This window comes from Haplochromis burtoni, unplaced genomic scaffold, assembly GCF_018398535.1.
Source record: "Haplochromis burtoni strain Fernald_Lab_line unplaced genomic scaffold, NCSU_Asbu1 Contig_205, whole genome shotgun sequence".
Taxonomy (NCBI): domain Eukaryota; kingdom Metazoa; phylum Chordata; class Actinopteri; order Cichliformes; family Cichlidae; genus Haplochromis; species Haplochromis burtoni.
The window spans coordinates 224,329-241,711 of NW_024582566.1; the positions used below are offsets into that span (position 1 = coordinate 224,329).

Here is a 17,383-nt window from a genome sequence, read left to right on the forward strand (position 1 = left end):
TTTTTTTTTCTTTCAGAATTCTGACTTTTTTCTGATATTAATCTCAGAAATCTGTAATCTCAGGCAACTGCAACGGACAAATAAAGGCTCATTCATTCAGAATTCTGACTTTTTTCTCAGAAATATAATCTTTAGAAGTTATCAGTGTAATGGTTCTTTTTTGAAATAATGTATAAAGTAGGAAAATACTACTGGGAATGTACATAGTTTGAAAATGTAAGTTGTTATTCTTGCTGTGACATGCCTAGACCACACATCGTTGAAGGGCAGGTGAATGTTTTATTTTTGTTTCCAGCTCTAATTCACGCTTGTAGCTTTTCAGATGTCCTCTCTCCAGTCCCAGCACGCTCCTAAAAACATGAAAAAACATGAAAGGCATAATTAGTCAATACATCCCACCTGCCCTGCCAGCCACCGTGGCACTGCCCCCAAACCCACAGCACACCACACATCAGCCCTCCTCTGCAGGGGAGCTGGAGACCACACTCTGCCACAAATCCACATTCTTATTTTCATTTGATGTATTTGTGCTTTAGACAGGAAAGCCACCTGTGGAGGACCTGTTCTCAGACCTGTGTGATGGGCGACGCCTGCTAGAACTGCTGGAGGGACTAACAGGACATGAGCTGGTATGAACATATACACATATAGTGTGCTTGCATTGTGACGATGTACTGGCTCTTTTCAACACTCTACATTGTACAGTGTTGTTTTTTGAATAGCTGTATTAGTACATGTCAAGGATAGAACTGGGACACAAATGCAAGAGTAGAAAAATACAGTCAGAAGTGAAGCATTGTAGCAGTTTGATGCCTGGGCTTTTATTGGAAATGTCAGTTATGTAAGCATCCACTGTATAAACATCCATCACTGTAACACTGCACATATAACTAAACTAAGAAACTACATAATATGCCCATTTTAAGTTCAGTTTTTAAAACCTGACAGTGTACACAACTATGGACACCATTAAAGCTTTATAAATGAGTCAGTGGGCCAGTTAAAATTTCAATGTGGTGATCATGTTCAGGATTATGACTTATTGGGAACAGGTCATTCAAACCACACAGCACCGTATCAGGATTCAAGGAGCTTTATTGTCATTCGCATCACATGTTTACATGAAGTGGAACGAAATGATGTACACACAGCCCCGGACGAAAAGAAACAGAATTTTTAAAAAGTAATAAATAAATAGTTGTTTAAAAAAAACAAAAGACCAAAACAGAATAACATATTAAATATAAGATATAAATAACATTAAATTCTAACCTTGTTGTGGCTAGAGTCACTTACTGTTCACTGTTAGCTGCACAATGTTCTTCTTGCCATATGATAGCAGGTGCCATTCATTCAGTGAGAATAAAACCATAGACAGCTAGATAGTGTTTAGCTTAACTTCAATCATTGAAACCGTATAATCATCTATCTCAGTATAAAGAGAAAGCAAGACACATAATATGAAATGAATATGAAATCTCAAATCACCTAGAAGTTGTCACCTTGGAATCCTGAAAACATTTAGCTTTTTAAAATGTGATTCACATCGAGGAAGAATATATATTAGAAGAAGAAGGGCGACTGGATGATAACCCAACAAATATCAAAACCAGTGCAATCAAATTAGTATCTAAACATAACCAAATAATAGGTAAAATCAACGTGTAGATGACGTTGGAGAGCACTCTGCCCATTATTTCTGTTTGGCACAATCACTTGTTGCCGATCCACTGATCCCACTGTAGACGGTGCAGGAGAGCGCCTAATCCCGACTGTAGTTTTGATTTTAATATCTACTGAAAAAGGACCATTTATTACTCCTAACACTGAAAACATGTATTTTTCCCACTCTGCTCATCAGTGATTCTTGCAGCTTCTCAGAAGGTGTAACCATTTGAAATTTTCATCACCCGTTTTAGAAATGCCCACAATCATTTTCTGTGTGTGTGTGTGTGTGTGTGTGTGTGTGTGTGTGTGTGTGTGTGTGTGTGCGCGCACATAGGTGAAGTTGGAAAGGGGATTCACGCGCGTTCACTCGCTAAACAATGTCAACCGAGCTCTGCAGATCTTACAGAAGAACAATGTGAGTATGCACTGCTATAAAGATGTAAATGTACATAATTATATTGGTTTTCTTGCATCAATTACATTAAATAAATCTAACTTTACAATCAGCAGAGTGAAATCAATGAAACTGCTGAGTGTTATATGGATTAATACTGCTACTGTTTAAGAGTGAGCTCTTTTTAAATATTGTGTTATGACTGTGTTATGACTGTGTGACTGTTAACGGATTGAAATCTATCACCTGTAAGGTCTCCCCGCTCAAGATGACACATATACAGGTCCATCTCATGTTAGCCAGTGTAAATGATTCAGAGAAGGCATGGGAGAGAGCGCCGTGGTCAAATAAAACCAAAATTAAGCTATTTGGCATCAACTGCCATGTTTGGAGGAGGAGAAATGCTGGGTATGACACAAATACCAGCATCCTTACAATCAAACATGCAGGTGGAGTCATCTGCTAAGGGTACAGGACAACGGTTTTAAAAAAAAGCAGCAGATTAAGGTCATGGAGCGGCCTAGCCCGTCTTTACACCTTAATCCAATCTGCAATCTGTTATAGGAGTTGGAGCTCCGAGTTGTCAAGTGGCAGCCAATAAACCTAAAGGATTTAGAGCATTTTTGTAAAGAGGAGTGGGCCAAGTGACCTACGAGGAACATCTTACTGCTGTGCTTGCCAACAAATGTTTCTCCACCAAGTACTATTTTGCTTCACTCAATAACATAGGTAATGTGTTTTTTCTGGACATTTTTAAAAAATAGTTATTTCCCCATCTTCAGTTACCTTATTAATGTATAGAAAGAATATGTGATAATATATAATAATTTTTCTATTTTATTAAAGGATGATACAAATAAAGATGAAAGTCAGCACCTTTAATAGTGATTAACATATAGGAAACAGCACGGCAGTGTGGTGGTTGGCATTGTGGTTACCACTGTTGCCTTGCAGCAAGAAGTTCCTGAGTTCACCCCCACCATCTGGCCGTGGCCTTCCTGTGCGGTGTTTGCATGCATTCTGTCCGGGTACTCCGGCTTCCTCCAAAGACATGCATTTAGTGCGTTTAGGTCAGTTGGTGCCTGTTGCCCATAGGTGTGAATATGAGTGCCAATGGTTGTCTGTCTCTCTGTGTTAGCCATGCGACAGGCTGCTGACCTGTACAGGGTGTAGACCGCCTCTTACCTTAGGCTCTAGCCACCCCGATTAGGATAAGCAGAAGAGGATGGATGGACACACAACAATTTTGCAGATCCACAGATTTACTCCAGCTCTCATCTTTTTGTTGTTGAAAATCACTATGAAGAAACAAAACATAAAAGGAAAAAGAAAGGAAAAAATTCCACCGTAATAATGGCTGGATCACACAAAACTGACACACAACAGATCCTTTTTATTAGTTTTGCATGGCAACTAGTAGTTTACTGGTATCCATCTGTAATCAGATAACCAAGAGTCATCCCTCCCTGTTGTAATAGTGCAATGTCTGTGCCATCTGTGATGTCTGATCATAACCACACTACTATGTGTAATTAATGCCCACATTTAAATACTAGGACTGATTTTGTTACGTGCAAGTTTAAGTTCACAAGAAAACATGGCTTCATTTTAAAGAGTGACCACCACAATGGAGGTGAGAGTAGGTAAGACGACCTTCCTAAAATTGTGGAAATCATTTGTGATTTGTGTGCTTCCCACATCCCATCTCCAGGTGGAATTAGTGAATATTGGGGCAGCGGACATCGTCGATGGGAATCACAAACTGATTCTTGGGCTCATCTGGAGCATCATTCTCCACTGGCAGGTATGTGTTAATGTATGCTCGTACGTGTACATCCTCCCCTGGATTTGTCAGCATTTGAAGACACTATTACATTGATACTTTAAAGCTGCCTCCATTTAGTTTAACTTTACTTTTTGTTGCCTTTTGTTGTCTGAGGTTGCTTCTTATTGGTCTAAGTGTTCTTTTTTTTCTTTACACCTTGACCTTGATGATGAGTTTTCATACTGAACTGCTCTGAGGAAAAGAATTTGATGCAACAAAACAGAGCTGTGCAGGCTCCCTGAACTCTCAGTTGTATGTATATATACATTTTCTGTGGAAAGGCAAGGTATTCAGACAGGCCTTTTCGAAGCAAAAAATCACGTTTTATTTATGTGAATCTTTTTCTGGTGTGTCTTTCTGGATCTGATTGTCAGTAATATTTTTCTGTGTAACTTACTGCCTTCAAAGTTAACACAATTAACACAAATTCCTTGTAACACCTCTAGTTGTTTTTGATGTGCAAGTAATGCAAACACACTTGCTGTCAGACACCCATAGTTCAGGGTGTCTGACAGCAAGGCATCAGTAATGCTGTGGATGGTAAACAAAAATGGATAAAGGGTCTTTTGAGTGGCAAATTCAGCTTTAAAGCTCTGCTAGAGGGTTCCCTTGACAAGAACAAAGTTATTAGTATTTACTGTGAATTGTAATAACACCATAGTACGAGTCGAGTCTCAAAACACCAGCTACTAGTGGACCGACCTGGGGATGCCACAGTCAAATGGGAACCATTGAAAGCTGCAACCACCAAGTACCTGCTGAGGGTCAGGCAAGTCCTGAGGAGTCAGCTGAACAGTAAGAACAAGATCCTGGCTATCAACACGTACGCCCTGCCTGTGATCAGGTACCCTGCTGGAATAATAAGCTGGCCAAAGGAGGAGATAGAAACCACTGTCATTGAGACAAGGAAGCTCCTGAGCATGCATGGGGGGTTTCACCACAAGTCAGCACCCTGAGGCTGTACGCTAAGCGGAAGGAAGGAGGCCGGAGACTGGTGAGCGTCAGCACCACAGTCCAGGATGAGGCAGCGAACATCCATGAATACATCAGGAAGATGGCCCCAACTGACCGCGTGAATACCTCAGGCAGCAGAAACCTAAGAAAGAGGTGTAAGAGAAGGAACCATCATGGAAGGACAGGCCCCTGCACGGTATGTACCACCGGCAGATAGAGGAGGTGGCTGATATCCAGAAATCCTACCAGTGGCTGGACAAAGCTGGACTGAAAGACAGCACAGAGGCACTAATCATGGCAGCACAAGAACAAGCTCTGAGCACAAGATCCATAGAGGCTGGGGTCTATCACACCAGGCAAGACCCCAGGTGCAGGCTGTGTAAAGATGCCCCAGAGACAATCCAGCACATAACAGCAGGGTGCAAGATGCTAGCAGGCAAGGCATACATGGAACGCCAGAACCAAGTGGCCGGCATAGTGTACAGGAACATCTGTGCCGAGTATAACCTGGAAGTCCCGAGGTCAAAATGGGAGATGCCCACTAAGGTGGTGGAGAATGACCGAGCTAAGATCCTGTGGGACTTCCAGATACAGACGGACAAAATGGTGGTGGCTAACCAACCGGACATAGTGGTGGTAGACAAACAGAAGAAGACGGCCGTAGTGATCGATGTAGCGGTTCCGAATGACAGCAACATCAGGAAGAAGGAACACGAGAAGCTGGAGAAATACCAAGGGCTCAGAGAAGAGCTCGAGAGGATGTGGAGGGTGAAGGTAACGGTGGTCCCCGTGGTAATCGGAGCACTAGGTGCGGTGACTCCCAAGCTAGGCGAGTGGCTCCAGCAGATCCCGGGAACAACATCGGAGATCTCTGCTCAGTGGAGTGCAGTCACAGGAACAGCTAAGATACTGCAGGACCCTCAAGCCTATTAACTGAATAATGTTAGTCCAGTCACATGGTTGTTAGCCTAGTGACTTAGGAAAAACCCCACCAATGTCCAAAATATCCAGGAAAGGTAGTGGTTAGGGTTATAGGGTGGGGTGCTAAAGGTTTATGCATCTTAATTAAGTTTTTGTACCAGCCTTGTTTTGTATTCCTGTGTGCAGGTTAAGGATGTGATGAAGGATGTGATGGAGGGCCTACAGCAGACTAACAGTGAGAAGATTCTGCTGAGTTGGGTTCGTCAGAATACACGCCAGTATCCTCAGGTATGTTCCTTTACTCTTAACATCAGGCTGACACACTGGATCATGTTCGAATAGCTGCCTCCCATAGTTACTACACTTACCACCCTGTAACTGAGTGCTCAAGTACATGTAAGTAATGGCAGTCTCCACTTTCAAATGTATTTATTTTCATAGAGTATGAAAGAAAGGCCTTTAGTACTCTGGGGGGCTGGGGATGGCCCGGGTCTCCTGGGTCTGCCTCTGACCCCCGGAGGACCGTTATTGTGTCAACTCACCCTCATTATGAAGTCCGTCTGTGGACAAAGACAGATACACAGACACTCACACAGAACACAACGAAATTTATTTATTTTTTGTTTATGTTATTGATGGTTTTCCTTACAGTTGTAGCAGTTGCCAGCCGATTGCGCTTTCCAATCCTGCTCTGTCCTATAACATTTCCACCTTTTTCCCCCTTTGTTTTTTCTTTCTGCCCCTTTTTTCTCTTTCCATGTATGTCAGCTTTGACATTCTTAAATTGCACGTGTAGTGTGAGTAATAATAGAAATAATAATAAGACAAATTAGTAAATAAACAGATTAAAAAGAATAACAACAGAAATAATATAGAGAATTTATAAAGGTGGTCTTGGAAAAGCAAGTATGTTAGGCACAACAGTGCATTCAGAGCATAATTGTCAATGCGAAGCTGCCAGACAGGCTATTAAACATGTTCTAAGGGTTGTTGGAGGCTCTGAGCCAATCGATAAATTCTTTGAGGGCAAAATCATAATCAGTATAACCCTAACCCTATAATATCACAATGTTACATTTTCGTTTGGTTAAATATTTGGCAACAGAATTTGGCAAGTTTGATCAAAACAATAATTGTAATTGGTATAAATTAAAAATGTTATACAGATCAGGTGTTTGCTTGATTCAGATTTGGGATATATGTCATCATATTGCTTTTATGACTATGTATGAAACTTAAAAAGAGACATGACATATAAAAATACTCTTAACAGTATCAGTAGGACATATTTGCACCGTAGAATATTTTCGTATATTTACAGTTTTATACCATGTGGTTAATAATTCTCTAATTTATGTTTCTGTCACTTGACTCGTTTTGTTTTGTGTAAGGCCTGAAGCGTAACTAAGACCAATCACAACAGAACATAGGACATATGTTGAGCAGGCTGTTTGTGCAGGTGCTTGCAAAGAGCTGAAGTTGTGTTAACAGCATAATGCAGCTGATTCTTTCCTGGAGACAGTTTACACTTTACCATCACATCCTTGTGTGCACTAAAAATCAAAATAAAGTCCATATCCACACTGTAAACTGCGTCGCTGTAACTGCAACGATCAGCACGATCAATAGGCAAGTAGACTAAAAAGGCACTGAACTCCTGGCAACCAGTTCTCTACAAGAATCGATTCTCGATTCCCGTCCATAATCACTGCAAACATGCGTGCCTCGTTATACGAAGTGCTTGACAGGAATAGCCACTGTCACTAAGATGACTTCTTAGTATATTTTTTTTTAGCTATATATTCAATTTTAAACCCTTTTTGCCCCCGTAGACAATCATTTCATGTATTAAATTTTTGATCCATTCAATGAAATTGAGAGCGAAAAGATGTCTTTAATCTATCTCTGGAAATGTAAACAGTATTTGGATGACAGTATTCCCACTCTTAAATGTCAAACTGCTTTCTCAGGTTGGTTCTTGAATATCCATATCTCTGTCCTCAGGTCAATGTGGTTAACTTCTCCAGTAGCTGGAATGATGGACTGGCTTTCAATGCCCTCATCCATAGCCACAGGTATGTGTGTGTGTGTGTGTGTGTGTGTGTGTGTGTGTGTGTGTGTGTGTGTGTGTGTGTGTGTGTGTGTGTGTGTGTGTGTTCAGATGAAGATTTAACACAGGAGAAGTGGATAGACAGATTTTCAAAGGGATAGTAGAGCAAATATAGTCATTGCACTAAAGAGATATATTTTAGACATGGAAGATGCTGATGCTGTCCTGAGAAAAAGGTTCAAAAATTATTGTATATGAAAAGATACAGCCAGCCAAGTAAAACGACTAACATCCCAATGCTGCCACTGCTGAAGCAGTTATTCTTTTTCCAGAATTAAATGGGCGGAGCAAGTCCTTCCTGGACCCACATTCCTGAATCTGCATCTAAACTCTGGTCTCTAATGTAATGTGTATGTGTTAGGCCCCATAGGGAAATTGCTCCTCTGCATTTAACCCATTCACCCAGTGAAGCAGTGGGCAGCCACCAATGCAGCGCCCAGGGAGCAGTGTGTAGGGACGGTACCTTGCTCAGGGGTACCTCAGGGTAGCCGTTCAGTGGAGTCGAACCCCCGACCTTCCGATCATGGGGCCACCACTCTACCTACTGAGCTATTCCTGCCCTCTAGTGATTTGCATTTCTTACCCAACTATCTGCCTCTGAGTTTGATGCCAAACTTAAAATGAACCTATAAATGTGATAGTTTCTTCATTGAGAGAAAGAAAAATAACATTACTTAGAATCTAAACCAGGTGTATTCAATTCAAATTCAGGGCGATCCCATTGAAGAACATGTCCTCAAACAGAGTTTTGGCGTATCATAAAGTTCCGCGTGCATTATAATTTAATGCAGCATATTTTGAAGTAACCTAGCAGTTGCATCAGCATCTATATGTAGTAAACAACTGATTTTATTTTACTTTATTCACAGTATTTCAGCAATGTTGTTTATTCATTTTCATAATGACCTTGAGGCTGCTCTAATAATAAAGTGAACCTCACTGTTTCGTAGTTTGAATTTCCCCCTTTCTTCTTTTTTCTTTTCTGCATTTCACATGTAAACCATCCGAGCTCTAACCCGACTCTTCTCTCTGTTCCCCTTCACACTTCAGCGTCTCTTTCCCAGCGTTTTCTGTTTTCACAAGTACATGATTTGATGTCAAGTGGGATAAGGCTGACAAAGCACAGGACTGGCCTAACCAGGAAGCTGATAATGGCTTAATCATGACAAAGAGACAAACCTCAGCGCTTTACATCGACGTTACATCCTTCGTGCTGCAACGCCCACTCATTAGGATCAGCCAGAAATCTGTCCCTTTCTACTTTACATCCCTGTGCTATTTTACTGAAGTAATACATCCAACTGTACAGTTTCCTGAAACAATAGCATGTGTCATCATATTGTGATATTACATTTTGGCTCTTCTGCACCTTCTGCTCAAAGTTGTTATGCTGTAAAATAAAGTCTTAGTCCTGATGTAAGAGTGAGGACTAAGAATGGGTTTTTAAATTTTATTTTTGATCAAAGTTGATTGTTAGTCTTTATACTTACAAGATCCAGCTAAGTTCAAATAGGAGAAATTAAAAATGTAAATAACAGACAAGAGTTTGGGAGGCTCATCTGTAATCAGTGAAAGGGCTCAGTTTTAGTAAGCACGTCAGCATCTAACAACTGTTTCTTTAAAAAGTGGATTCAGTTCAACTGGGCAAGTGTGTTCTGTTGGAGAAACTTTCCATCACTCACCCATGAGACTGAATACTGAAATCACTTAAATGACTGATAAAACATTTGTGTCATGGACCATCATCTCCAGAGGAACTGAACATTTATCCATACCTGGGAATCATCCATGCATTAAGACATTGTTTGTAGTCTTTTTTTAAGTTAGCATTTCTTTTGCCTTATTTTTAACTTTAGGAAGCAACAGTTTTCAGAAGAAAAACACAGTAACCTATCTGAAAATCATCAGACCAGTTGGTTAGTCTAATTTCTTTTTCCATGGTTAGTGGAGTAAGAAATGAGTTGCTAGGAACTCATTCATAAGCTCAAGAATAAACTAGCGGCACTCAACGGTACCCTCAGCCTTGTACTACGGGGTGGCTGTAGCTCAGAACATAGAGCGGGTCAGCTACTAATTGGAAAGTTGGTAGTTGTCTAGTCTGCATGCAAAGCGTCCTTGGGCCAGATACTAACCCCAAGTTATTCTTCAATTCATCCATCAAATTATGAATGTGTGTGAATGTTAGATAGAAAGCACGTATGTAGAAAAAAATATACGAGGTCTAGAATAATCAGACCCGATCTTATCTTAAAGACCTCATAGTACAGTATCACACCAATAGAGCACTTCACCCTCAGGATATTGTGAGACATGGTGTCAAACGCCGCACTAAGATCCAGAAGGATGAGGATGGATAGGAGACCAGAATCAGCTGCCATCAGAAGGTCATTAGTAATCCTTAGCAGAGCAGTTTCTGTGCTATGATGGGGCGGAAACCAGATTGAAATTGTTCATAGAGTAAGAATAACGAGTACTATAACCAACTTACCACCTCAAATTGTTATTTTTTATTCTATTCTAACTAAATTTCTGTTTACTGCAGCCCACCTGCAGTAAAGACACCACCACCACCACCTGCACCTTCACAGCCTACACTTCGGCAATCACTGCAACAGAGTGTGCATTGCTGCCCAATCAGAAAACTAGCTGATAGACGTATCCTGGTGTAGATTAATAACAGGGAGACGTGTATCTGATAAAGTTATTGCTATTAATATGATGCAGATGAGAAGCTGATTAAGTTTAATCAAGGTAGTCAGCATAAATTATCATTAAATTACAGAAAGGACCCTGCAGTGCATTTGGTTCACATTTTCTTTTCATCATTACTCATATACACTATTGATATTAGTGTACATGAGTAGGACTAAGCTTTTACAGGAAAGAAAGTGATAGTTCTAACATGAATGAATGATTGAGTTTAAATTAAATAAGTAAATAAGTTGGCATTGAGTGAAAAATAAATTCAGTGAAATAAATCTTCTCCTTGTTCTTACAAGAACACAGAGTGGGAAACAAAAAGCATCACCATGAACATAATGGCACAGTGGAGGAGTTTTCACTCAGAATTTTCTAACATGCTATTTTGCATTATAAAAGTCTGTTTTTATTGTTCGCTGTGGGGGAAAATGTGGTGAATGAGAATGTGAATCTCATTAAAATATTACTCCACAGCAAATAAACTTCCAGGACTCAAAAATCAGCTGTAGGATATTTGTTTCCTATTAACACGTTACTAATTTCCTTAAAGCACTACAAAATACTGAGGAATGCAAGGGTTTTTATTGATAAAAGGTGTGTATGATACCTACCGATTTTCTTTCATCTTGCCAGGCCTGAACTTTTTGATTGGAGCTCTGTGGAGAAGAAGACCTCGGCAGTCGACCGACTGGAACATGCCTTCAGTAAGGCAGAGCAACACCTGGGGATAGAGAGGCTACTGGACCCTGAGGGTAACTACATGCTCACCTATTACCTTACTGTCAAGGGAAACTTTGTTGACAGGTTTTGCACAATAATACGAGGAATGCCTCCTAACAAATACTTTCATCACAAAATGTGTTATCATCTGTGGCATCCATCATTGCCCAATTTACGCCGTCTTGAAACCAGTTTAAACTTTCTGGATACATGCTCAATCGTCCAGGTGAGAAAACCCCAAAGAGTTGATTCTGTTGATCTAGACATAGCATTTTCAGTGGGAGAAACACTTTATCACTCTTCAGTCTGAAGAACTCACCAAATGATACTGTCCCTCCTTGACTGTCTAAAGAGATTCTCCATACTGTAGGGCCTTCTGTTCACATGCAGTCGTTCAACCACTGCTTAAAAACATCTCTGGATCACAGTTCTCACTAGCTACAGGCCTATCTAAGCTAAGCTTCCTTTTCTTTCTAAATTTCTGGAGATCATTTTCAATCAGTGAATGGCCTTTTTGGAAGAGAATACCACTCTAAAGGTTTCAAGTCTGGTTTCAGAATCTTACACACCACTGAAACATCTCATTTAAGAGTTTTTAACCACATGTTTTTAGCTATCGACTCTGGTGGCTGTGTTGTTTTTATACTTTGAGATTTAAATGATGGGTTTGACACAATCGATCATGAAGTTTTACTGGATCAAACCTTCTGTGCTAGCCTTTGAAGCCTCTGCTCCTTTCTCGTGTGGAGTTCCACAGGGCTCAGTTTTAGGCTCCCTCCTCTTTTCTTCTACCAGCTCCAACTTGGTTCCACAGTAAGAACGTATTGTATTTCATTACACTGTTATGTGGACGATACCAAGATTTTTGTCCCTCCTAAAAGTAATGAAGCGTTTTCTTCTAGACTGCTGCTCAGGTGTCTTGGAGACATAATGGCTCTTAATGTTTTCAATTTTAATGAAGTGATGGTGTTTGGGCATACAACTCGGACCCTTTTTGTCGAGCTGTGTTCCTTTGTTCAGTACATCAAGCCGACTATTACAAACCTCTGGGTTGAGGTGGACGCTGAAATTAAGCTTGACAGTCAAATCAGGGCAGTGGCAAAATTGAGCCTTTTCCAGTTGAGGCACTTGGCCAGCATAAAGCTTTCTCAGCAGCACTTTGAGACAGTAATCCACACCTTTGTTACTCTCTGCTGGATTACTGTAATACACTTTATGTAGAGGTTATTGGCTCCTCAATCACTACAGTTGGTACAGAACAGAGCCTCAGATCTTTTCACATGCAGAAATTTGAGTATGTTTCTCCCATTTTAGCCTCACTCCACTGGCTGCCCATGAATTAAGTTTTAAATTATTTTATTTGCTTTTAATGCCCTTAATCATCTCGCCCCACCCTATCGCTCTGAGATGCTACAACCGTCCTTTTATCTCAGGTCAGTTGATCAGCTGCTCCTCAAACTAAGCATAAGCTAAGAGGAGACGTGTCTTCACTGTTACAGCTCCTAAAATATGAATGATTTGCCTTTACACCTCAGACAAGCCTCTTCTCTGTCTGTTTTTAAATCTCTTCTTAAATCTCTTTTCCTCGGCCTTTGACATCATGTGGGATGTTTATTTAATTTAATTGATTTTTTATTTTATTTTGTTTTATAGTATGGCACTTGTTCTTGTTCTGTGGCTTTTTGATTCCTATCTGTTTGTACATATTTATTATTCATCAGTTAGGTCCATTGATGTTGTTTTTAAAGTGCTTTACAAATAAAGCTGGAATGGTCTGGTCTGGTAAAGTTAGAGAGAATAAAGCCTGGGTCAAAGATTATTCCAAAAATGTGATCATTAGTGAGTTTGCTTATTAAAACAGTCGCTGTCATTATCTCTTCTGAGGCAGAAAGTAATCAATCGAGATATCTTAAAGTGTTCCAGATAAGAGAATAAACTATAGAGAAGATCACAAGGAGTTTCACTGTCTTTGTGCCTCTAGAGAAATCACATGACAAGGTGTCAAGAGAGGCTCCGTGGTACTGCATAGAGACAGCAGGGGTGGCAGAGGACATGTATGAGGGCAGGAACAGTATTGAGAAGGCATGGGAATTGATAAGAATTGATAAGAATTTAGCAGTGCATGGAATGGAAATCACTGATTAGTGATTTCCATTCCATTATAGAAATCACTAATCAGTTAGATTCCTTATTGATTCTTGTTGTGTTTGCATTGGCTCCACTTTAAAAATGATGCCACTGCAAAGAAATTCATGTAAACCAACTGCATGCTGTGAGTCAAGTGTTTTTGCATATTAGAGGTATCTCCCTTCTTTGTGATCAGCGTTGTGGTCGTTACTCACAAAAAGTAATTATTACACATATTACAAAGAACACTCTTTTCCTCAAAGTAATGCAGTACACTACATAATTACTCCAAGGAGAAAGTAATTCATTATATTACTTGTTACATTACTTTCATGTTACTCTGTAAAATATCTGAAACACACTGTGTCATAATTACTGTTTAATAACGTAAACCTGAGGCCCCGCACACCAACACAAATCCATATTCTAATGAGGACACGTGTTAACTTTCTCTTAGTATTTAGGTAATCACACAAAAAATAGCACAAAGAAACTTCAGAGCGATTCTGTTTGTTACCTGTTGAAGTTCAGCGTCTGCCTGCGGGGGTAGCATTCCCTCAGCTTTCATTCTGGGTTCTTGGCTAGCTTAGCATTATAGGATATTGTCTGTGCAGATGCTTACAAAGAGCCAAAGTGCTAACAGCAAAATGCAGCTATTTCCAGTGTAACTGGAACCAATAAGCGGGATCGATAGATAAGCAGACTAAGAATTCCAAGAATTGGATCACTGGAACTGGTTCTTATAGAGAACAATTTTCTTGATTCCTACCTCTAGTAATGAGGTTACAGACAGGAGGAAAAAAGGATCTCAAAGGAGGCTCATGTATGTAGCAGAGGAGGACATGCAGAGTGTTGCTGTGACAGAAGAGGATGAAATGGTGGCAGATGATCTGGTGTGGCGACTCCTAAAGGGAGCAGGTAGAAGATGATGATTGGCGGTCTGTAGATTATAATCCCTAACAGGGTAAAATTAACATTTGAGACATTTGTGTTATTGGTGATTGTTAGTATGAAATACCCAATCATACTCAATGGCTCAATCATACTAGAGTAAACATAGGATAGAACTTCTCTAAATATAAGTTGTGTATGTAGATAGCAACACATTTACAAAAGATGGATTTGTATTTATTACCAGTTTATCACAGTTACCATGAAATCACAAACAGATTGAATGGAAGCCAACTTGAGACTAGTCAACTGCAAACTAATAGCTCACCAATAGCAAATGCACGATACAGAGTACCTTTCAAACATTTTGTTCATAATTTTTATCGATAGAATTTCGAGACAAAACCAAGTGGCAGAAGGCTCCCACATTTGGTGGCCTCAGAATCTCATCTCTGTTTTGTTTTGGTTTTTTTGGATAATGTGGTATATAGCTGGGTGTGCAGCGACGTGTCTGAAGCCGTGGTCCTCAGGCAGAAAAGGTGCCCACTCCGGGTCCAAGCCCCAAATTGAGGAGCTGAAGTATCTTGTTTATGAGTGAGGGAAGAAGGATAAGGTAGACTGACAGACGAATTGGGGATGTAGCTGCAGTGAAGCAGTTGCTGCACTGGTCCAGTGAGTAATAGCTGAGCATAAAAGCAAAGCTGCCCATTTACCCCTACTCTCACCTATGATCACAAACTTTGATAATCACTGAAAGAATGAGATTGTGGATACAAACTTTGGAAATGAGTTTTCTCCAAAGGGTAGGGTACCTCCACATCATCATAGTGATTCAGGCATCTGACAAGAATGCCTCCTGGGTGAGGTTTTCCTGACATGTTTTATCTGGAGGAGGCCCCAGGGTAAACGTGGGGATGGATGGATGAATAGACTTAGTAAATATAATCAACAGCTTTTTACCCCTCAGCTGTAAAAGGTTGTTGGGGTTTTAACATCTCCCTCTCCAGCAGGTGGGTGGAGTGGACACCCAAGTTTGTGATAACTGAAGAATGAGGCGTGTAAGCAATGTTCCCTCTAATTTTTCATGTGTCTGAGCGAGCACACAAAACCCCTGAGCTTATTAAAATAATCAAATTACAGCATTTATGTTAAACTACTTTTAATTAACTGCTTTAGCCCACTTACAATGAATATTTAAAATATCTTGTTCCTGACCTGTAGCATGTTAACACTACTGGAAGTAAAAATAACTTCAACTCCAATTTTGAAAACACAACTTTCTTTTTTTATATTTATAAAGCTCTGACTGTATTGTGAGTCTGTGGTCTGGGAGAGAGTCTGTAACTCTGTCTGCAAATACAGTAAATAATGACCAATGTTGGGCAATTAATTATATAGTTACTTCTTCAAAAAAGTAACTGAGTGCAACTACACACTAACTACACACTGCACACTACACACTGCACTACACACTGACTACACACTACTACACACTGACTACACACTAACTACACACTCAACTACACACTACTACACACTGACTACACACTAACTACACACTGACTACACACTGACTACACACTCTCCTGACTACACACTAACTACACACTGACTACACACTGACTACACACTAACTACACACTAACTACACACTACTACACACTAACTACACACTGACTACACACTGACTACACACTAACTACACACTGACTACACACTAACTACACACTAACACCGACTACACTACACTGACTACACACTCGACTACATACTAACATGACACACCTACTACACACTACACACTCACTACACACTACTACACACTAACTACACACTGACTACACACTCAACTACACACTGAACTACACACTAACTACACACTGACTACACACTCCGACTACACACTACTACACACTAACTACACACTAACAATACACACTGACTACACACCTAACTACACACACCCACTCACACACTCACACACAAAACACGACAACCAACGACTACACACTACTACACACTAACTACACACGATAACTACACACTCACTACACACAACTACACACTGACTACACACTGAATACAATACACACTAACTACACACTGACTACACACTCTACACACTCAACTACACACTGACTACACACACTACACACTACTACACACTGACTACACACTAACTACACACGACTACACACTGACTACACACTAACTACACACTAATACACTAACTACACACTAACTACACACTGACTACACACTAACTACACACTCACACCTAACTACACATAACTACACACTCACTACACACTAACTACACGACTACACACTAACTACACACTGACTACACACTAACTACACACTGACTACACTGACTACACTACTACACACTGACTACACACTGACTACACGCTGACTACACGCTGACTACACGCTGACACCTGACTACACGCACTACACACTGACTACACACTGACTACACACTACTACACACTGACTACACACTGACTACACGCTGACTACACACTGACTACACACTGACTACACACTAACTACACACTGACTACACTGACACACTGACTACACACTGACTACACACTAACTACACACTGACTACACACTCTACTACACACTAACTACACGCTGACTACACGCTGACTACACACTGACTACACGCTGACTACACACTGACTACACACTGACTACACTGACTACACACTGACTACACCGACTACACGAACTACACGACACTAACTACACACTAACTACACACTAACTACACACTAACTACACACTAACTACACACTACTACACACTAACTACACACTAACTACACAGATTTGTGCTAAACGTCTCAAATCTCTCACATCTCAAACACGCCGTCACTCCTAAAACTTCCCGGTCCCTAAACAACTAAAGGCCATGTTGCCATATCATTCTTTGATTGGTCCACATGGTACATTTTTCCACCAATAGGAAAGGCTGGGGGTTTTTTGTTTTTGCTTTCGAGCGTTTTCCTTATAAAACGCAGTTTTTACCGTTTCTTCCTGCAGTAAATATAAACAACGACAGT

General features: G+C 40.4%; 1 protein-coding gene across 1 annotated transcript in view; it reads left to right on the forward strand.

Annotated features, from left to right (window-relative positions):
* The window catches only part of dmd (dystrophin), a gene marked incomplete at its 3' end in the record, with an annotated part of 309,815 nt that overhangs the window by 103,946 nt on the left and 188,486 nt on the right, over window positions 1-17,383 (forward strand). The window contains 6 exon segments of the mRNA XM_042226291.1: window positions 537-629; window positions 2,003-2,083; window positions 3,774-3,866; window positions 5,949-6,050; window positions 7,767-7,837; window positions 11,206-11,324. Of these exon segments, the coding sequence (XP_042082225.1) occupies window positions 537-629; window positions 2,003-2,083; window positions 3,774-3,866; window positions 5,949-6,050; window positions 7,767-7,837; window positions 11,206-11,324 (559 nt within the window).